Source organism: Vicia villosa, linkage group LG6 (genome assembly GCF_029867415.1).
Source record: "Vicia villosa cultivar HV-30 ecotype Madison, WI linkage group LG6, Vvil1.0, whole genome shotgun sequence".
NCBI lineage: Eukaryota > Viridiplantae > Streptophyta > Magnoliopsida > Fabales > Fabaceae > Vicia > Vicia villosa.
This window is the reverse complement of record NC_081185.1, coordinates 75,614,622-75,638,191: the sequence shown is the minus strand read 5'-3', so window position 1 is coordinate 75,638,191 and position 23,570 is coordinate 75,614,622. Positions and strand designations below refer to the sequence as shown.

General features: G+C 32.3%; 3 protein-coding genes across 3 annotated transcripts; all 3 read left to right on the top strand.

Moving 5' to 3' along the window:
- The first annotated feature begins 2,053 nt into the window (after positions 1 to 2,053).
- On the top strand, positions 2,054 to 2,632 carry LOC131613898 (uncharacterized mitochondrial protein AtMg00310-like). Its single transcript, XM_058885536.1, has one exon. The coding sequence runs from the start codon at positions 2,054 to 2,056 to the stop codon at positions 2,630 to 2,632; it is 579 nt and encodes a 192-aa protein (XP_058741519.1).
- Positions 2,633 to 4,963: 2,331 nt separating this feature from the next.
- LOC131613897 (uncharacterized) lies at positions 4,964 to 5,663 on the top strand. The gene is made up of 2 exons (XM_058885535.1): positions 4,964 to 5,202; positions 5,366 to 5,663. Exons 1-2 carry the CDS (start codon positions 4,964 to 4,966, stop codon positions 5,661 to 5,663), a joined length of 537 nt encoding a protein of 178 aa, XP_058741518.1.
- A 1,139-nt stretch (positions 5,664 to 6,802) lies between these two features.
- Positions 6,803 to 17,166, top strand: LOC131613896 (probable FBD-associated F-box protein At1g32375). The gene is made up of 6 exons (XM_058885534.1): positions 6,803 to 7,403; positions 7,705 to 7,759; positions 15,724 to 16,411; positions 16,497 to 16,634; positions 16,737 to 16,888; positions 17,082 to 17,166. Exons 1-6 carry the CDS (start codon positions 6,803 to 6,805, stop codon positions 17,164 to 17,166), a joined length of 1,719 nt encoding a protein of 572 aa, XP_058741517.1.
- Positions 17,167 to 23,570: the final 6,404 nt, after the last annotated feature.

The window sequence follows — 23,570 nt, the reverse complement described above, 5'->3', positions numbered from 1 at the left end:
GTGTGCTGTTCTTATTCTTTGGCTGCTTTGCCATTGTAGACTGGCTACTAAGAGTAGATTGAATCACCTTGGCTTTATTAATTACACTAAGTGTAGCTACTGTGATAAAGAAGAAACAGATAGCCACATCTTCTTTGAATGCATGGAATTTCGCAAGATTTGGTTTGCCATTCTCCAATGGTTACATATAAATCGTGAGCCTAAACAATGGGATGATGAAGTTATTTGGCTTATGTACAAGACCAAAGGCAAAGGCTGGAGGGCATCTCTTCTCAAATTAGCTGCTGTCGAAGCAATCTATGGTGTTTGGGGTCATCGTAACAAGAAGATTTTTGGATCTCCTAATGATACTTCTCAAACTATTAAGACAATTATTGACAGAATAGTTTATAGGGGTTGGAATTGTAAAGGCCTTAAACCTCAGATTGCTAACCTTATGATTGGTTAGTTAGGTTTGTTTTTTGTCCGGTTTGCTGCTGGATCCTTGTGATCGCTTTGTATTCACTGTTTTTGGTAAATAAAAGTCAATTATTTCCAAAAAAAAAAAAAAATTTCAAGTTTTACAATATATTTAAATTTTAAAAATATAAGTGATAAATAAATAAAATTCTATATTTTAGACATTTTTTTTTCTGGAATAGATGGACATGTCTATTTTAGTAAAATAAATAATACCAAGACTCCTCAGAACAAAAAAATATAAAATATGACTATATTTTTTGCAATAAATGTAAAGAATCGAGAGTGTGAAAAAAATATAGGAGAGAATATGGGAAATTAAAATTTATATGTTTACTATAAAATTAAATAACATATAGAATAATATTTTTGGTAAGATTATACTTTTGTGAAAATTTTAAATAATAATAATAATAATAATAATAGCAATGATTCTATAATTATTAAGGGTCATGCTAACATGTGCCCTAAGGGCACATATTAAGGATACAATAATTAGAAAAAAATTAAATATAATTAAATGTAATAAAGTCATATTTAAAGTTCTGATACATTGATTGCACGCGTTCGAAGAATTTTTTTTTATAAATGTCTAATTATCTTGCGCCCCAAGGGCACATGTTAGCTTTTCTCAATTATTAAATCGTAAACATTTAATAAATTTAATAATTGACATTCATAATTATATCTTGTTTCTCAAATTAATATTTGAATATTTTCTATTAATAGTAAAAAAAAATTCAGTATCAATATATTTCTTTATTAAAAGGATATAATTTTCAAAATATGAATAAATCAATTTATTATTATATTATTTAGTTTAAAATACTGTACATTAATTTATAATTTTTATGACTAATCATTTTCAAATTAACCATATTTAATAAATGGGTTTTTCTAACCTATGCAACCTTGCATAGGATAAGTGCAATTAATACATTATTTCCTTCTATATAAAGTATCATATTAATTATTTTTCTTTTAAAAAGTAATCTTTTATATTTTTTCTCCCACCTAATTAATGGATCAACATAAATAATAGTTAATATGGTAATTTATATTTAAAAAAGTGGTGTATTAATTGTCACTTATCCTATGCAACGTTGCATAGGTTAGAAAAACCCTTAATAAATTTGTATTCAATAAAGTTCTTTTTTTTCTCTGAGTAATTCAGTTCGGAGAACAGTTCTGACATCAAGTATTTTCTACTCCTTCCAAGTCGTTACGGCGAATCAAAATGTGATACTCCCTAACTACCAAGTTCAACACTAACCACTGAACCCATTAACAATTTGTAATAAATTTGCATTATATAAAAATATGTAAAGTTTTTAATGTAAAAAATTTATTATTAATTGATTATGAAATTACTAGCACTATTAATAGTAGAATTAAATATTCTATTAATATTCGTATCAAAAAGAAAATCTATTTAGGCTTACCCTCGATGATAGGCCGAAGCAAGAAGGAGACTTTTGCTTTCATTAAAGATCGTATTTGGAAGAGAATTAATTCTTGGAGGGGTCGTTCATTGTCGAAGGCAGGTAAGGAGGTGATGATAAAATCTATCTTGCAAGCTATTCCATCATATATCATGAGTGTGTATGTTATTTCTGATGGAGTGGTGAATGATATTGAGAAGATGCTAAATTCTTTTTGGTGGGGAGGAGGTGGTGGGGGTAATAGAGGTATTCATTGGTTGGCTTGGGAGAAGTTCGTGTGTCCGAAGAGAGATGGAGGTATGGGTTTTAGAGATTTTAGAGCCTTTAACTTGGCTATGGTAGCTAAACAGGGTTGGAAGTTGTTGTCTAATCCCACCTCTTTAGTTTCCAGATTCTTCAAAGCAAGGTACTTTCCTAATTCCTCGTTTTTGGATGCTAAGTTAGGCTCTAATCCGAGATTTTTGTGGAGAAGTCTCTGGAAGGCTAAGGATGTTTTGTGTTTGGATTGTAGGTGGAGCATTAGGAATGGTAGTAACATCAAATTCTTACATGAACCTTGGCTCCGTGGCAGCAAGGATTTGCGCATTATCGGCCTGTTTCCTCAAGGTGTGTATCATCTTTCGGTTCAAGATATTCTTTTACCCAATATTAAGAGTTGGAAAACTCAACTTGTTAATTCATTATTTAATCAGGTTGTTGCGAAAGAAATCTTTAGTATTCCCTTGATATAGGAGGTAGTAGAGGATAAATTGGTTTGGAAAGAAGAGAAAACTGGGGATTATAGTGTTCGTACGGGCTATAAACTCTGGAGGAATTCTCGTTCTTTTCAACCAAATGGTAGAGTGGATTGTAACACCCGTATATTTTAATTTTTAATTTAAATGGAAATTTAATTAATAATTAGAATTATTGGTGATTTGTAGAATTTAATTGGAAAAGGATGGTTATGGTGTTGGGCCATGTGTGATGTTGAGGAATGAGGGGGTGTTATGTTAGTAAAGGTCTTATTCCAATTAAAGTTTATTTTATAAAATAATAAGAATTGGGAATAAGGGAAAGGAACGTGAAAGGAGTTTGGACACGAAGAACGTGAAAGAGGAGCAATGGAGGGAGAGACCAATCAAGAACTATTGGCTAAGGTAAGGGGGGGACTCTTCCGATTAATTTCTATTATGTGATTATGGGTAATAGGATGGATTAACGTATGATTCGATTCGATTGGGTATATTGGGATTTGATATTGTTAGGTATGTTATGATTTGGGATAATTGATGAATTTGTATAGATTGTTGGTTATTGATGTGTTGTTTTGATGTATAATGATGTGTGATGAGAAATTCGATGATTATATGCCTGTCTGCGATGTCTGGAATCGTTTTTGGATGAAAAGGATGTGAAATCGCAGAGTCTGAACGCAGACCCGTAATTCTGCAAAATCGCCAGGTCGTGCCGCGTCCATGTGTTGGCGCCGCGAAGGCGTACTTGTTTTCTCGCATCGCGCCGCGTGCATAGGTTGGCGCCGCGAACGTGTTTGTGTGGTTCAGGTCGCGCCGCGAACTTTGGTTGCGCCGCGTGCTGTAGCGATAGTTATTTCTTGGGAAAGTTAAATGATGTGTAACTTTCGAACCGTAGGTCTAATTTTAGTGTCGTTTCGAGTACGATGAATCTTATGAGATAGCCTACGTGTTTAAACGATGGAATGAGGTGTGAATCCAATTATTTTTAAATATGATTTTATTTCTTGGTGAATGATGTATTGTACATATATGTGATGAGATGTGTTAAATACATGCTATGTTGAAATATTAATCATGTGACGATTTGTTTGATTGGATAATGTATTGTTGACATATATGATGAAATGTGACAATATAAGATGTTGTTTTGAAAACATTACGATGTGATGATTGTTGAGAATTACATGATGATGATTGATGATTTGTGAATATTAATATGCTGTTAATATTAATATGTTGATTGTGGTGAATGTATGTGAATGATTGAATGATGCTTGGACATGTACATACTTGTTTGTGATGATATTGGTGAGATGAAATGAGACGATGTTAAGCATCGGATCGGTGACGATATAAGTATGTGATATGTGTGCATTCATTCATAAATCATTTACATTGGATCCCGTTGATGAGTGGATCGTTGGTGGCTAATTCCCATTGTGCGGAGATTAGTAAGCAGTCATCGTGTGCCCATGGGGGTGTGAGCGATGAGGTTAGTCGTGTGCCATGTGGGGTGTGAGCGACTTGAAGGGCAGTATCGCAGAGAGAAGTCCTGTGAATATGATTCACGAATTTTGGTACCACATGCATAGTGTCAGTTGTGTCATATGCATTTTGTCATAACATGATTGTATGGATTTCTGTGTTGTGTTGTAATCTATTATTGTGTGAAATTGATGAATAATAGATGTGAATCTGAATATATGACAAGTTGGGTGAATGATATATTATGATGTTTTGTTGCTTATGAATGCATAACATTGATTAATTGAGAATGAGACTCACCCTTACTTGTTGACAATTTTCAGATTGAGGATAGCTGCTTTCGACTTGGTGAGGATTAGCTCATAAGTTGGTTTAGTTGTTGTGTCGGTGTCATGCTCTGATAGATGTAACACTGGGGACGCGATGTTTTGAGTTTCGAATTATAACTCTATTGTTTATTTTATTTGAAGTCTGATACATTAACGATGTAATATTGTTGACTTGATGATTTGATTCCGCTGTGTAAACATGATTTTTATCTATGAGTTATAATTTCAAATGTTTCAGTGAATGCATGACATATGCCGAACGTGTGTTTTCTTTTATTTTTGAATTGTGACACCCTTTGCATGTTTACTCTGATTTAATTTTGCTAATTGCCGTGGGGTATTAGAGGGGTGTTACATGGATGGAAATTGGGATAGCTTGTGGAATATTATGGCGCCGCCTAGAGTTAAACACCTCCTTTGGAAAATTTGTAGAGGTTGTTTACCATCGCGCAGAAGACTTAGACAACATTATGTTCAATGCCCGTTGTCTTGCCCGGTTTGTGATTTAGATATGGAGGATGATTGGCATGTATTCTTCGGCTATCATGCTACTAATCTTTGTTGGCGGGCAGCAGGTTTATCTACTATTGTTGATCATCGGCTACAAACTTTTAGTGATGCTAAGTCTATTATCCTTGATATTTATAATAAAGAAGATAAGAAAGATGCGGGTCGTTTTGCTCTGGTGTTAGAGAGTCTTTGGAAGAATAGTAATAATATTGTGTGGAATAATAACAGGGAGGATCTTTGGTACTCAAGCTTATTATAATTGGTTTGATTGGTCTGATGCCCGTGAAATTCATACGCCGAATATTGTTCATCAACTCCCGTTGGTTTGGATTCCGCCTCCTGAAGGATGAATAAAGTGTAATGTTGATGCCGGGTTTAATAGCCATTATCAGACTACTAACAGGGGTTGGTGCCTTCGGGACAATATGGGAAGGTTTACCATTGCAGGTGTAGCATGGGATAACGACATTTTGTCTCCCTTAGAAGCTGAAGCTTTGGCTCTGAAGGAAGCCATTCATAGTGTTCTAACCATGAATCTGAATAATGTTATTTTTGAAAGCGACTCTCAGGTGGTGATTCATGGAATTAATTCTACGGTTACCGGTAGGTCTGAGCTTAATGCTCTTATCATTTCTATCCAAAGATTGTTGAGTTCTGTTACGAACTTTAAGGTTAAGTTTATTACACTGTCGTCCAATTAGAATATAACGTTTTGCCATGTCATATAAGTCTTTTTTAATTTTCAGTCTGACTTGTCCTGATTCATGATTGTCATTGGTTGACAGTGTAAAACTATTTTACACTATCAGTGCATATCCCTATTTTTCTATATATTATTTAAAATATATTATTCAAAATTTTTTTTAATCAAATATTTATTTTACTATAACTTTATAAATACATCTTAATTAAATAATTTTAATAATTGAATATTCGAGTTTTAAATTGGATTTTTCGATAGTTTATGAATTCATCTATATTAAATAATTTTAATATTTGATATTAATAGTGCAATTTTAAAATGTATTGATTTTAATGTATATAATTATTTTAAAAAATTTAAAATGGATTTATATACTGTTCGTTTTAAATTTTGATTAATTTTATAAAAAAAATTAACTAAATTTGATATTTTTCTGTGATTCATAATCATTTTTATAGAACATTAAATTTTAAATTTTTTCTGTACTATATTCTGTTAAAATATATAGATTCCAATAGTTGTTGAATTACACACTCTTAGTTTCAATGAACTAGGAAAACATCTATCTAAATCTAATTACTCAAATAAAGTTGTTGAATTACAATTTTCTTGTGCCTAACTAACAAAATTTTTTATAAAGAGGCTCCAACCGACTCTATCAACTTTGATACACACTCTCTCATGATCCTCCCACTAAAAATAGTTAAGAAAATTGTTTCCTAAAATATAATTATGGATACCACATGTATTACACACAGGTTAATAAATTATTTTGAAAAAAATGTTAATAAATTGTTTTTTTAAACGGAAGAAAAATACTTCTATCTATATTTATTAGAGAAAAGATATAGATAGCTACCCCATAAATTTGTTGATTCGTTGTAGAAATAATAATGAATCATAAATCAATAGTAAACGTGATTTACTTTTTCCAATTCAATCAGAACCATATGGATTATTATTCCATAATGTCCTCAAATTTCAATCATCCATAATAAATACAAAAAAATTAATAGATAACATTATAGTCTATAATTTCGTAAAGCATATCATATTTTAGGTTTAGGGTTTAAGTTTCAACGGAAAATCAAAAACTAATTTCGTTTTTCACTGTTCCGCCCTCCTCCTTCAATATCAATGGCGGATATTATTAGCACTCTACCAGACGACATTCTCTGTCACATTCTCTCTTTTCTTGAAACCAAACAATCCGCGGCTACAAGCATTCTTTCAAAGAGGTGGAGTCATCTATGCCTCTCAGTTCCCACCCTGTGCTTCGATACCAATCTTCATTATCAAACTGAATGTTCTAAATTTAATGATTTCATGAACTCTGTTTTGCTTGCGCGAGATGCCACACTTTCCATTAAGAGTTTCCATTTCAAGGTTGCATACGGTTGTCTTCTTCGGTGCCCCATTACCACTATAACCAAATGGATCAATTTTGTGATACAAAGAAGAGTTGAGTACCTTTACCTCCATCTCAGCCCATCGGGATCTTATCCGGGATTGCCTGTCAATATTCTCACTTGCAAAACCCTTGTGGTTCTCAAGCTTTCTGGTTTTAACGTGGAAAAGGGTTATTCTTCAATTGTACTTCCTTCCCTCAAAACCCTTCATTTGGAAATTATTTGGTTCCCTAAACTTCGAGACATTCTCATGTTTTTATCTGGATGTCCAATTCTGGAGGAATTATACACATTTGATGTGACTTTTTGTTTTGAGGAATCTCTAACATGTACTGAGTGGAAGAGCTTTTGCTTGAGTAACTTGACCAGAGCTGATATTCATTGCACTTATAATTCTTTTCTTCATTCTTATTTTCCGTTAAAAGCGGTTAACAACACATCTTCCCTGTGCCTTCGACTCAATAGGGTTTGTTTACTACACTTATTGATGATGAGATGGAAAAGAAAAATGCTATTGACATGTATTTTGTTTTTCTTTGTTTTTGTGTGTGAGAATCGTATCTGATTTCTTCATGTATGAACCATGGTTTTAAATTGCGGTTGCGGCTGCGGATGCGGTTGCGGTTGCAGTTACTGCGGTTGCGGCTATTGCGGTTGTTGCGATGCAGAATGCGGTTGTTGCGGCGTGAATTCATATTTATGAACATAAAATATTATATTTTATTATTTATACTTTCGATTTCACATATCTTCCATTTTCTCTCTAAATTTCATGTATATCTCATTAATAATTCGTCACCCTTTTAAATATCACTAATCCTTTTAAAATATATCTTAAATCTATAATATAATTAAAAAAAGAAGGTAGACCAAATAATTTTTGCGAGCATTGCATAATCTCTTGCGGCCTGATGCGGTCTGATGCGGCTTGATGCGGTCGATGCGGTGTTATGATGCGGCTGATGCGGTGTTATGATGCGGTTTTTATTGTGATTTGCAATCACACCGCAATTGCGGTCTGATGCGGATGCGGACACTACCGCAACCGCAATATTGCGGCCGCATCAGGTGATGCGGTCCGCAATTTAAAACCATGGTATGAACTAGGTGCGTTACTGGAATGATTTGATTCCTACTTTTCATAATTTGACCCAACTGGAGCTTATTTCTCTCAATTATTGTTGCCGATTCTTAGTTGAAGCGCTCAATAATTGCCCTAAGCTTCAAAAGCTTGACATTCGACAGGTTTGTTAAGGACCATATCTGAATTATCTTTTCATACAACGCTAATGGGTTGCCCGATATGTTTTATTTTATTTTATGTGCATTGTTAACAGGCTCCCTTGAATAAAAGATCTAAAAGAGAAAAACAAGAGTACATAGAAAAATGGGTGGATCCAGAAGTTGTTCCGCAATGTCTTTCATTACACCTTCGAACTTGCAATCTTTTCAATTTCTATGGCCTACAAGATGAGCTTATGCTAGCAAGTTATATCTTGAAGAGTGCAAGCATTTTACAAACCATGAAATTTTGGACCCCACGTGGGCATTCCAAAAACAAAAATATATTATCCTCATTCCCAAGGGCATCTTCAACTTGCAAACTAACTTATGGTTGATCATGATTATTGATCCCCATGTCTGTAATTGCTAGATTTGGTGTTTTGAACTGGAACTTTGATGGTGATTAACTTTGTGTTTGGTGCATAAGTGGCCGAGAATTGTTTCTTGCTTTGACTGATCTAGTACTTACTACGTTAACAATATTTTTATTTCACATTTCCTTTTTGTTTAATATGATTCCGTGGTGTTCTTCACTTTTTTATTTTTCTGATAGCTCCATGCTTAGAATCGTGACCAATGATAGTGGCTTTGAATATGGAAAATGGAAAATATACTGTAAATAAGACTCATTGACCCACTGCCACCTTTTTAATTTTTTTCCCCAATTGCTACCTTTTAAAACATAATTCTCAATTACTATATAGTTTTGGTAAAGATTCTCTCCATTTTTAAAAAAAAATTGAGTTATCCAATATTCAAAAGAAATGTAATTTTTCATTACTATAGTTTTGATGTAAATAAAAGATATATTTGCACACATTTAAAAAAGTAGTGACATTAATTATACATTTATACATCAAAACTATAATAATTGACACCTCCGTTTCTTTTGAGTAATGGAGAGAATCCTTACTCCGACCTATGAAACAAATGCATTTTTTTTGTTTATCTTATTTAATGAATAAATTAATAATTTTTAATTAATATCAAAATATAATAATTAATAAAATTAATGAAAATTAAAAAATAATTAAAAACAGTAAATTTATTAATAAAATAAATAATTAACTTTAATGAAAATTAATTTAAATAAACATTGAAATAAATTTAAATTTAAATATAATATTAAATATTACAATACAATAATTGAAAATGTAAAATTAAATTAATTATCTCGTTGAGTATTTGTTCGGGATCTTCATTAGAATAATGACTACCGCTTTCAACAGTTGCAACTGTAACACCCTTCTAAATTCCGCAGAGTAACATGGAACCAGGGTGTCACAATTTCAAATTTTAAATCAAACATCATATGTCATTGTCATGCTAACATTAAGGAGTTTCATCATAATTCATAGTAACTCATGTTAGTACAACGGAAAAACAATTATAGGGAATAGTCCAATACCTTCGAAACTATATCCATAAAACTCAAAATAAAGAAATAAAGTCATAAGACATGAACGATCAAAACTCGCGTCCCTAGTGTTACAATATCAGAGCATGACACTTGACGCTAAACTAGACACACTGACTCATGAGCTAATCCTCACCAAGTCGTAAAGCCGCTATCCTCAATCTGAAAATGACAACATATAAGGGTGAGTCTCATTCTCAATTAGTAAATATTATGCAATTCATAAGCAACAAGCATCATCATATATCATTCACCCAATCATACATATTCAGATTAGCCACTATCATTCATCAACTCATACAGCAATAAATCATTCAACACAACACTGAATTCATTCAATCATGTTATGACAAAATGCATATGACTCAACTAACACTATGCATGTGGTACCAATAAACCGTGGAATTAATCCACCTGACCGATCTACGCCTCATCGAGATACGGCCCTCCGACACAAATTCCGCATAATGGGAATTATGTCCACCATCGATCCAAACATCACCGGGATCCATCACCGAATGCATATGAGTGAATGAACACACATAACATACTTAAAAACATCACCGATCACGATGAACAACTCCTCTCAACACCACATCACCGAATAAGTATGTACATGTTTTCAACATCATTCAAATAGCCATGCATTCATCACAGTCATAATAATAATCACAGCCAATTTATCACCACATCAATACAATGTCACACATATCTCATATGTACACAATGCTTAATTCTCACCAAATAATTAAATCGAGTTTTAAAAAAATAAAGTCAGCCACTGCCCATTTTATCGTTCATCATATAAAACATTTAATTACCTTTACAACGTCCAAAACGGCACTAAGAAAGGATACACGGTTCAAAAGTTATGATTTCAAAGTTTGAAAAAAAATTGTATAACAGGGTCCGCTGAGCGACCCTCTAACACGCTTTCTAGTAGAAAACTACCTTGGACCGCCGCTTAGCGAACTAGCTCCGCTTAACGAGCCTGAACGACGCACACAGCCTCCGCTTAGCAAGCCTAGCTCCGCTTAGCGAACGTGCGATTTCTCAGAATCTCAGGTCTGCGACAGACCTGCGATTTCACACATCCATCATCCCAAATCGGTTCCAGACATCAGATACAGGCATACAATCATCATACATTCAATCATACACCATCAAACATCAATTAAACTCATTATTAACCAATAGTTCATGCAAATTTCATCAATTCAATCTAAATTATAACACTCTAACCTAATAATCCCAATATCTAATTGAACCAAACCCTACATCAATCTACCTATCACTTAAGATCACATAAGAGATACTAAAAAGAAAAATATCCCCTTACCTTGATGGAGGTTCTTGAATTGATCCTTGAACTTTGGGTTTTTCCTCCTTCCTTTGCTCTTTTTACTTCTACGATGAAATCTTTTCTCCCAACTCTTCTTTTGTTCTTTTCTTTTCTATTTTTCTCAATAAAAAAATAATAATATAATTAGGACTAAGTGTAGAGCTTTTTACTCCATACACCCACTAATTACACCTCACACCCCCAAAAGTCCAATATTCTCTTCTTATTCATTTACTCCATTATTTTAAAAAATATTCATAAACTAAATTTTAATTTAAATAATTAACCAAAATTCAATTTATCTAATAATTTAAAAATACGGGTGTTACAACTCTCTCCCACTAAAAGAGTTTTCGTCCTCGAAAACATACCTTAGACGAAAAGTTTCGGGTAAGAGTCCTTCATCTGACTCTCTAACTCCCATGTAACATTTCCACCGGCTGGTCCTCCCCTAACCACTTTCACCGTTGCTATCTCTTTACCTCGCAACTGATTCATTTTACGATCTTCAATCCTCATAGGTAATGTCTCTACGGTCAGATTATCTCGCACCTGTATATCATCTACCTGAATCTCATGAGACGGATCTGCAATGTATTTCCTCAACTGGGATACATGGAATACATCATGCAAATTAGCGAGTGCCGGCGGTAAAGCAATCTGATAAGCAACTTTCCCAATTTTCTTAGTAATCTGCAATGGACCAATGAAACGCGGAGTTAACTTTTTCGACTTCAAGGCTCTCCCAATGCCAGTCATCGGAGTAACTCGCATGAATACTTGATCTCCTTCCTTAAATTCAATATCCTTTCTTCTTTTGTCGTGGTAACTTTTCTGACGACTCTGAGAAGCTTTCATCTTCTCCTGAATCATCTTGATCTTTTCTGTAGTTTGTTGCACAATCTTCGGTCCACCCACCGAACTTTCTCCAGATTCGTACCAACACAACGATGTTCTACATCTCCTACCATACAATGCTTCAAATGGAACCATACCAATACTCGAATGATAACTATTGATGTAGGTAAACTCAATCAAAGGTAAATAACTATCCCAATCACCACCTTTTTCCAATACACAAGCTCGCAACAAATCCTCTAACGATTGAATCGTTCTCTCCGTCTGATCATCTGTCTGCGGATGATAAGCAGAACTCAACCTCAACTTTCAACCTCTAATGAGATTCTATTGTTTGAATTTGTAAATAATATATAGAATGTAAGATGATGGAATCCATTCCATCCCATTCCATTCAATTCTCTATGTTTTGTTCCATCCAATTTAGAGTGAGGGTGTTGGAATGAGACATTTTAAATAAATAACTAAAGAATATAATGGATCCATATTTCATTTCGTTAAACTATGTTTTATTCTACTCCGTTCCGTTATATTCCATCTCCAAACATCAACTTATTCACACTAATGTTTAAATATAGATAAATGGTTTTATAAATGTTTTCTTAATGTAAACTTTTAATATAAAAATTAGACATTCTTGCAATATTTTTTTTACCTCTCATACTTTTATAATAGATGGAAAACAAATCTTTACTTATTAAATAAAATTACGAATTAAATTAAGGGTAATGCTAATTTTTTTTTTTGTAAGCAAGCTTCATTAAAAAGAGAATAGAAATTCTCAAACCCGATTACAAAAAGATCCGATAATGCTATTCGGAAAAGAAAAATTACACACCAAATGAAACCTAAGAGATATAAAACAAAGGATTTTTACAAAACTCATAATAGTTGCAATTGGTATGTGTAATATTTCCTATTAAAGACCACCTCCAAACCATAGCTTTAATTTGTGCCCCAAGGGCATAAGTTAATAAACTCATAAATAGAAATTTTATATTAAAAATAATAATAAAATCATTAATTATAAACTTGTATTAAATGCATTACACAATTTCCAAAAAAAAAAACTAATATATTTATCTATTAACTTGTGCCCTAGGGCACAAGTTAGCATTACCCTAATTATAGTACCCTTAACATGTGCCCTAAGGGCACATGTTAGCATGACCCATATTTTAATTTAATATTAAGAATATGCACGTTGAAATTACACACAAATATACCTTTTTAAATTATAATTTTTTAATGATAAAATGATAATATTTATACAATAAATTGCTTGGAAATATTTGTTTTAATGAAAAACATGAGACAATTATGATATATAAAAACTTTCTAATAAAAAACACATATTTAAGCATAATTTTAAGAGTGAGAATATGTTTTTTTTTAATAAGCAATTGATTGATTGAAAGCTCGCACTAGGGGTGCAACCCTTACAAAAAAAAGCCGAAGGCCCTAGAGGGAAAAAGGAACGGATAATGGAAGTTTAAACCATTCATAGTAAATTGGTCTAAACTTAGTATATCCACTACATAACCACCTCCAAGAAAGAAAGACAATGTTAGAACAAATGACATCAAAACAAAAAAACTCCCCCTTAAAAATAATGGCATTCCTCATTAGCCAAATACTCCAAATAGTTGCAAACTAAACGTGGTTGATCAAAATACGACGTTTACTACAAACCACCTTCTCTTGAATGACGTCAAAACGAAGCATCTCCTCTTCGGTGAAATCGTTCGGTGTGCCAAGCCATAAGAAAACATGCTTCCAAATACCTTTCACCTCTTGGCAATTGAAAAAAAGATGGGAAGAGGATTCTAGGCAAGAGGATTCTAGGCAAGAGTGAGAATATGTTAATATTAAAAAATACCTCTAAGAAGTTATTATAAATATTTAATTTTAATTTATTCACATTATATATTATTATCAAACATACTAAATTATATATAAATTTTAAATATTATTATTATTAGTTACATTTTCTTAAAAATGTATTTTATTTTTATTTAAAATTATTCAATAAAATATTAAATAATTATTTTTTTAAAAAATTTACAACATTTTATAGAGTTAAACTTCTATTATTAAATTCTCCTAAACAAAAAAATAGAGAAAATATTCATTTAAAACTAAAATTTCAGGATACTAGCGAGTGTTGATATTCATTTATAACTGAAATTTGACGGGGAGTTGTCATATTGTAGATTTTTGTAAAAATTGTAAATATGATATAGTAAGAAGGATTTAAAACTGATATTTGACGGGAAGCTATTATAAATTTTAGGTTTAGAAAAATGGACTAATATCTAAAAAGTAATGTTATTTGAATTGGAAAAATGATCTTATCCAAATTTGTAGTTTTAAAATTAATTCATCTGGATTCAACTAAGTTTTGTTAACTCATCTGAATTCACGGGGTAGATATAAACGTATTTAAGAGATACCAGTTGGTCATTTTAATGTCCATGTTTTAAATATTTCTCTTGCTGTTGTTTTATATAATTGATAGATAACGACTTCATTTTAATGTCCATCTTTTAAATATTTCTCTCGCTGTTGTTTCATATAATTAAAGTTAGATAAACAGTTGTACGATTTATTGTAAGTACGAATTGCATATTATTAGCATATTTTTGTAACTATGTCAATGTTTACTAATTGAAGAATGAATTCAAACTTTACAAATAATAATTTGATAGATGCATGTGAATCCAGACGGGACTCGTGTGATAGCACGAATTTCTTATTAGCATTGATAATAAAGTAAAGTAAATATTGTAAAATCAACTCAAAATCTGAAAATAATTAACTAACTTATTTTCATTTTCATTTAATTCTATAAATACTATAATGCGGCAATTACCACTTTCCATCGCACAATCAATATTTAATTAAAGTTCTAGCATTCTCTTCCAGATATCTAAGGTATTTATTACACAAATCAAAACACACCCAAGGAGCCAGCATTAAATAGACATTAATTTTAACGAAGATTTTGGGATTAGTTTATGGGTACTGCTTTGTTCCCTAAGGGCACATTAAGTGCTAAATATGAAGAAAAAATAAATTAAAAATTGATATTTAATATATTTATTATGTTTTTCAATACAAATTTTCTATTTTAAGTTTCTTAACTAGTGTCTTAGGGCTTTATCTTTATTCTTAATCGATAAGCTTTTCGGTATTCATAAAAAATATTAAAAATATATATTTTTAAAAATATATTACTTAATTTATTTTTATATTGTTCATTTTAAATTTTTTATTTTTTTTACAAAAAAATTAACCAAATTTAATATTTTTCTATGATACATAATAATTTTATAGAACACTATTTTTTTTTTTAATTTTTATGGACTATATTGTTTAGAATATACAGATTCCAGACAGTTGTCAAGTCAAAAATATTTATTACTAAAAAGATTTTCTAATTTAATGTTTTCATTTAAATTAATAGTTCAAATTGATCTTTTAATATTTTTTATTAATAGTAAAAAGTTATTTTAGTTTTTTCAGTATCAATATATTTCGATTTTAAAAAGGAGATATTTTTATTTTCCTTTTCTTGGTTAAGCCCTAATAAGTTATTGCGTACAAAAAAAACCATAATAAGTAAATCGAATAAAATTTTCTTTATACAGCTTTTCCTTGAAACCAAATTCCATAATCAGTCTTTCTTTTTCCTCTGTTGTTTAGAACCAGAAAATTTGAATGACTGATATAATAAGCAATTTACCAGACGTGATTCTCTGTCACATTCTCTCTTTTCTTCGAACAGAACACAATCCGTGGCTACAAGCATTCTTTCGAAGAGATGGAACCATCTATGGCTCTCAGTTCCAACTCTGTGCTTTGACGAGAGTCACAAGACAGTTAAAGACCCAATCACAAGTCTTAAGTTTAAGGACTTCGTAAACTCTGTTTTGCTTCAACGAGATGCCACACGTCCCATTAAGAGTTTCTATTTCAAAGATTCACGCTATTATGATCTTGGGTGCCTCAGTATAATCAAATGGGTTAAGTTTGTCCTACAACACAGAGTTGAATACCTTTGTCTCGTTCTCTACACATCGAGAGATATTCCCATCACTGTTTTCAGTTCCAAAACACTAGTGGTTCTCAAGCTTTCTCATTTCTGCACCAAAGAGGGTTATTCCTCTGGTGTACTACTTCCTTCTCTCAAAACCCTTCATTTGGAATATATGTCTTTCCCTAAACTTGGAGACTTTATGATGTTTCTATCTAGATGTCCAATTCTCGAGGATTTACTCACATCTTATGTGTTTTTTGATTATGATGAATCTCTAAATTGGAACGAATGCAACTGCTTGAGTAACTTGACAAGAGCTAATATTCTTTGTACTTATTCCTTTTTTCCATTAAAAGCTGTTCACAATGTGCGTTCTCTGCGCTTTCAAATTGATCAGGTATGTGTAAATGTATTTTGTTTTCCTTTGCTTTGTTTTTGAGTGTGACAAAAAATCTTACATGATTTCTTCATATATGAACTAGGTGCATTACTGGAATAATTTGATTCCTACTTTTCATAACTTGATCAATCTGGAGCTTGTTTCTCTCAAATATAGCTGCAAATTCTTAGTCAAATTTCTCAATCAATGCCCTAAGCTTCAAAAGCTCGACCTTCATCAGGTTTGTTAAGGATTATATCTGATTTATCTTTTCATAGAATAGACCTCCCTTGGGTTGCCAGATATGATTTATTTTATTTTATTTTATGTGTATTATTAACAGACCACTAAAACCAAAACATGGAATAAAAAAGAGTACAGAGAAAGAGAAAAGTGGGTAGACCCGGCTGTTGTTCCCCAATGCCTGTCATTACACCTTAAAACGTGCAATATTTTCGACTTCTCCGGCCAACCAGAGGAGCTTAAGCTAGCAAGGTATATTTTGAAGAAAGCAAAAGTTTTACAAACTATGAGAATTTGGAACCATGGGCATTCCAAAATCGAAAGAATAATATCCTCCTACCCAAGGGCATCTTCAACGTGTAAAGTTAGAGTTTATCATGATCAATGATACATGTCTCTAGTAGTTACTTACTCTATCATTGCTGTCATTTATTTTGCTAATTAGCTTCTACCATGCAATTGCTATATTTGGTGGTTTAAACTTGAACTTAGTCTTTGGTGGAAAATTGTTCCTTCTAGTACTTGCTTAAGTTAACTACATTTTTACTTGTTTATCACTTCACTTCATATTCAAGTTGATCCATTTTGTGAGTAATTGTGTGCTAAATTTTGATTTGATAAATAACTATATGGTAAGAGTGTACAATTGTTCCGACAAAAAAGAACCAGAGATGGTGCAATTGTATATTAATGTCTCATATTTATTCTCTTACATGAAAGCATTAGTATTCTCAAAGAATTCATTAGTATTTGTTTAGTGCATATTTATTAATGTTTTGACCGCCATATTAAAAGGAATATGGAAAATGGAAAATATACTTTTATTTCATGGGTGTAAATAACCATGTTTGATAGTGCAAATTTATTGATGTTTAACTTGCAATTTTTTTACAATTTTTCTTAAGATCATTTTGACTTTTAACATATTATTGTTTGTATGTGAAAATATGAAAATTTATATTGTCTTTTATTTTATTTTTATTTTCCTAATAATTAAATTGAATAAGATTTTCTTTATATGTGTTGTCGTTGAAAACAAAATCTAAATTCTATAATCAGTCCTTCTTCGTCCATTGTTAGAATGGCATATATAATAAGCAATTTACCAGACGTGATTCTCTGTCACATTCTCTCTTTTCTTCAAACCAAACAATCTGTTGCAAGAAGCATTCTCTCAAAGAGGTGGAACCATCTATGACCCTTAGTTCCCATTATGCGCTTCCAACAAACAGTTATAGAACGAATCACAACATCTAAGTTTAACGATTTTGTATACTCAGTTTTGGTTTCACGAGATGTTACACTTTCCATTAAGAATTTCCATCTTGACGTTAAATACATACATTCTTTGGTGCTCCATGATCACTATAACTAAATGGGTCAATTTTTCGACAAAAAAGAAGAGATGGTGCAATTGTATATTAGTGTCGCATATTTATTCTTTTACATAGAAGCTTTGCCAAAGATTAAGCAAAGCAGTGGTGTTCTCAAAGGGTCGCATTTAAAGGAATATCGAAAATGGAAAATATACTTTTATTCCATGGGTGTAAATAACCATGTTTGAGATTGACGCCCAACCTCCGCTTAAAGAATAGGTCATGTTATTACGAATGTCAAAACATCACCAACACATTTGTAGCATAGATAGAAATTATGAGGTAGCTATATGCACATGAGTTTGCATGCCAAAGGTCATAAGGTAGTTACACATATGCGTCATTAGGTAGTTTACACACACATGATAATGCTACACAATTTTATCTCCAAAGACGGTTAGTCATGCAATCATTCAAGATGAGTTAGTCATGCATGAACACACAGTTAGTAGTTTGTAGTCAAAGATCAGAAGCTACTACTAACAAGCAACCAGCTCACACAAGGTTTATATGCCATGTCAAATAATTCAGCAAAAGAGGACACTCAAAATACCAGAAAACCAGACAATGAGTACCAGTTAGTACTAAACACATCAGAAATCAGCAGATATCAGCTCCTCAAAGTCAGTAGTTAGAAAAACTACCCTCTACACACCATTAATCCCCCTCTTTGCCAAAATTTGGAAAAGATATTCCTCAGAAATGTTAGTTAGTAAACATATAGATTAATATGTTAGCACATACACACATCATATCAGGAATAGAAAAACTCCAGCAAATATCAAGACAAATGTTGAGCATGATGCTAGAGCATTAGGACTGTCACAAAGCAAATGTTCTTCATAGCACAAAAGAGTTAATGGTTACTAAACCAATTGCCAAAATAAATAATCCCAAATGCAAGGATTAAAAAAGTCTTAGTTAACGAAAGTAGATCATCATAAGCTAACTATAACATATCTTCATAAGTCAGATTATATGTTTGGCACATCCTAGTTGATTTCTTCAAGCCAGTTTAATATTCCTCCTCTTCATAATCAGCCTCCTTTTCTTCATCTTCTTAATTGGTCAACAACATGATCAAATTATCCATCTTCTACTTTCTAATGGTGATTAAAGCGATTGTTTCCTGCAAAGCTTTGGATACTTCCATCAGCCTCAAACAATACATATTCGACTAATTGTAGAAGTTAACTTGTTAGGTTTAGCTTCTTGCTCTGATTAATGAATAATAACTAAGTAAGGAACTTTAATTTTAGAAGAAAGAGTAAATATGAAGCTAGTAAAGGAAAACCTGCTTTGGCCTCCGGGCCCTCAAATTTGTTAATGGCCTTCTCCACCCTTTCAAGAAACAGTGGTAGGGAAAGAGATTGTTCATAGTATTTCGACCACCACGTGTCGAAATCATTAGTGGTAAGGAAGGAATGTTGAAATTTGAAATTAGGGAGTTCGAGAAGTTGTTTGTTATGAAACTTAAGGAAATCCACATGATTTTGAGCCGTGAATCCACATCCCGACCAACAAATTTCAGTTGCCTTAGAATAGAGGGATTTTGGCAACATTTGGATAAGACCAAATTGTCGAGCCACCAAATTTGGTTGGTAGCTGGTGAATCCATAACACTCCCTCCATGTTTCAATGCGGTGAGCGAGAATGTTTGGAGTTAAAAATGTTGCCCAAATGGCATTCGAATGAGCAGCAGTAGGTGGAGTAACACCAGGAAAACGGTTTCTAAACCATTTCGGTCCAAAAGTCCTATCCATGAAGGGAGTCGTTGTCAAAACAAAGACGTCTATTTCGAGAAATAGATTGATGTACTTCATGAAAACAAGTTTGTTGATATTGCCACGAGGAGTAGTCAAAGAAAGCTTGGTGCCTTCTTACACATGAGTTCGGGAGATTGTGTTATGTCCAGACGGGGATCGATAGAGGCATTGAGCCAATGTTGTAATAGCCATTGAGGGCATGAAAGCAAAAGTCACTTCGGTGGTTTTCAGGAGAAGACTGATTTTTAAAGAAGCAAGGCCGAGAGAATGGTACATATTTTCCAGCAGTAGTTTTCCCAAAGAGATTTTTTGACCTTCTTGGAGCTAAATCGCCAAGTTGATAAATCCTTTGGCTATTTTAAGATAACCTTGGAAAAAAATAATAAGAAAGCCAAAAATTTAGGAAAGCGACATGCTCGATGTCATAAACTTCTGCACTTTCTTTGTTGTGATGGTCGAGGATGTACTATTTGATGGTTAGATTGTCGAAATTAAATTCTAGTTTATTTGGCAGCATGGGATTGAACACTTCACCGAAAGGTGAGAGGCCGGTAATAGCCGCATGTCAAACAGAGTGGGTGTTATCATCCCATGTGGAAGCTGAAAAGTGTTAATCGAACCTTCCGAGAAGAAATGAGCGAAATATTCTTGTAGTGGGAAGCTGAAAAGTGTTAGTCGAATCTTCTCATTGATATTGGAGTTATCCCTCTACTTTGTCAAGCCATGCTAGATAATCTATGTTTCCAGAAGTAGGAACTGAGCGAAATACTCTTGCAGTAGGATCCAAAAACCTCCGATCAAGAGCGCGTGTTTCGAATGCCGAAGGAGAAGCAGAAGCATAGCAACGAAAAAACTTTCGCATTCTTTCTGGGGATGAATTCGGAGCAAGATACGGCCCATGGAATGCCAACATTTTATCAATATCGAGGAAGGAAATCAGCATCTAATTTTTCCAAATAGTAATGTTCGCTGCATTATGTGTTGGTTGAGGGACATTTTGTAAGCTTTAGACTCATCTTCTTCGGAGAGAGTAAGATATAGAGAATTTGTGCATGTCTTCAAATTGGTAGAAAGTGTTTCCATGATTTACCGTAAAATAGAAGGTTTTTTGTTCTCTGGTTTTTTCTGATAAAACACTATAGAAGATGAATAAGAAGAGTTAAATCTTTAAGAGTAAAGCGTTTTGTGAAAAGACTAGAGGAACTAGATATTGTCCATTTATAACCCTCTAAGTCACTTCAATGAATGACAAATGGCGATCGAGGTCTTGAATCTAGCCCTAACGTTTCAGTTCCAGTTTGGTGGGAAAAGTTATGGGTAGTACTCCCTCTGGTCTCATTTATAAAAAAATATTCTCTTTTTAGATACATTGAATAAATAATGTATCTGGACAACAAACTGTCTAGATACATTATTTATTCAATGTATCTAATAAGAGAATTTTTTTTATAAATGGGACCGGAGGTAGTAGTTTAAAACCCACGGCCTGGGGATTTGATGTAATCATAAAGGAATAATGGTAAAATCCTTGGGAAATGAATAAATGATAAAGTGGTCATTATGATGATGGCATCAGCGAAAAGGCATCTACAGTGTCGAAAATCTGTCAATAAAAAAATGCCATTTTTTCTCTGCCGAAAAAGTTCTTAATCGAAAATGCAATTTTTAGGGGGAAATTTGTTACCCTAGAATTTCGACCAAATCTTTAGGACTATGATCCTATAGATATGACTTCCTAATAATATTTATGAAAGGAAAGGAATCTTCGACAAGTAGGTTGAAGCCTCCGGTCAAAACATAGCCCTGTTGAATGGTAGAGAGAAAGGTTATCTGATGACTTAGTCAACTCCTCTTACTAAGAGCATTGTGAGTATACAATATTCAAAAGGACTTTGCAAAAAACCATATTTTCTCAGATTGCTTAAGGTTTGGTCGATCGAAGCTTCCAAATGGATAAGGACAAAAGGTTTTCTCAAGGACACGTGGAAACATATCACACGAAGCTTGCATGGATCAGAGATGTAGCATTTGTAGCTTAGTCGACCGTTAGAAATAGTTATTTTAGGATTTCTATAAAAATAGTATTTGTTTTTAGTTTTTAGGGTCCGCATTTGTTACATTGTAAAAGAAACTCAAAGTATCCTCACAAAAGTGAGAAAAAAGTGTTTTTTGAAAAATGTATGTATGTGTTCCAATTTATTAATTCCAAGTTATTTATTTCTTCTTCAATACAAAGTTCATTATTTAAACTTTTACTTTATCAACTTTTCTTTTCCTTTTTTTTTTTGCATTTTAAATCTTTAAACATTTCCTTTACATATATTATCAAAACAATACTCAAACAATAGAAAAACTATAAGAGTGTGTTTGGATGAAGTATTTTAATGAGGTAATGTAATGTTTTGAGAGAAATTAAAATGATTTGCACAAAATTTATTATATAGATACAAAAGTGAAGAATTGTTAAAATGATGGAAATTTATGGAGTATTTTATCTAAGTTAAATTTAATCATTTTAAAATGACACAAAGAACCAAAGAATTTGAAATTCCTCTCATACTCCATATAATGTATTCGTTACTATTATTTATTCAAATTTTGCAAATTGGTCCTTATATTTTTCAAAATTACAAAATTGACCCCCAAAATTTTCACAAGAATGCAAATTGGTCCTTAATAATTTTTAAAATTTACAATTGGATTCTTCAAATTTTTATAAATTACAAATTAGTCTATACTTTTCAATTTTATAAATTGGTTTAAACATTTTAAATTTTATAAAAAATAACCCCCAAAATCTAACAATGAATTATGTTAATACTTTATCCAAACAAAATAATTTAAAAATGAATGGATTTCAATTGAATCGATTGAATTGTTTTGAATTTCAAATTCCTTTGAAATTTCGAATTACCTCAACCAAACAGTCTCTAAAAGATCTTAACACTATGTCATATGATTCCCTATTTGATTTTGCAAGTAACCTTTAATAAGAGACTAGAGGTATTGTTTACCAAAAATCATGGTAAACAAGGGGAGCAGAGGGATTTTAATTAAAAATATGTTTGGTTCAAGAGGAGAGGGGATGAGAGGGGTTTTATTTTACATTTTTATTCTTATGATCTTATATAAATGATACGATATTCGAATGTGAAAAATTCATGACTAAAAAGTTATAATTTACTACATAACGTTAAAAAACCGAGAACACTTATTCAGATTATAACTCTCCGACACAAATTAAACTATATGTTGATAATAACTTTTAAATTATGATGAATCATCTAACAAAACAAATACATAAATAATTTATTATTAAAATTATTGATTTAAGGAGTACGGTTTTGGGAGGTTTCGTCTACCATGGAATGGAACAGGGTTGGAAGGAAGGGTTTTAGAAAGATAGCAGCAAGATGGGATGTGTTCCCGGAGGGAAGGTCGGCACAGCGAGCAGCAGAAGGTGCTTCTTTCTCAGTTTTCTTTTCAGAAATTCTGGATAGGATCAAGGCTAGATGTAACACCCCATATTTTATAATTTTAATTTAATCGGAAATTAAATTATTATATAGAATTATTTGGTATTTTTGTTAAACTAATTGGAGGAATTATGGAATATTAGTCCTTGGGCCAAGTGTAGTATTTAGTAATGAGGGGTGTTGAGTTGTGGAGCTCATTACTAAATTATGTTATGCGTTCATAAAACAAGGAAATAAGAGAATATTAGACTTTTGGGGTGTGATGGATAATTAGGGGGTGTATGGAGTAAAAAGCTCTACACTTGGTCCTAATTCT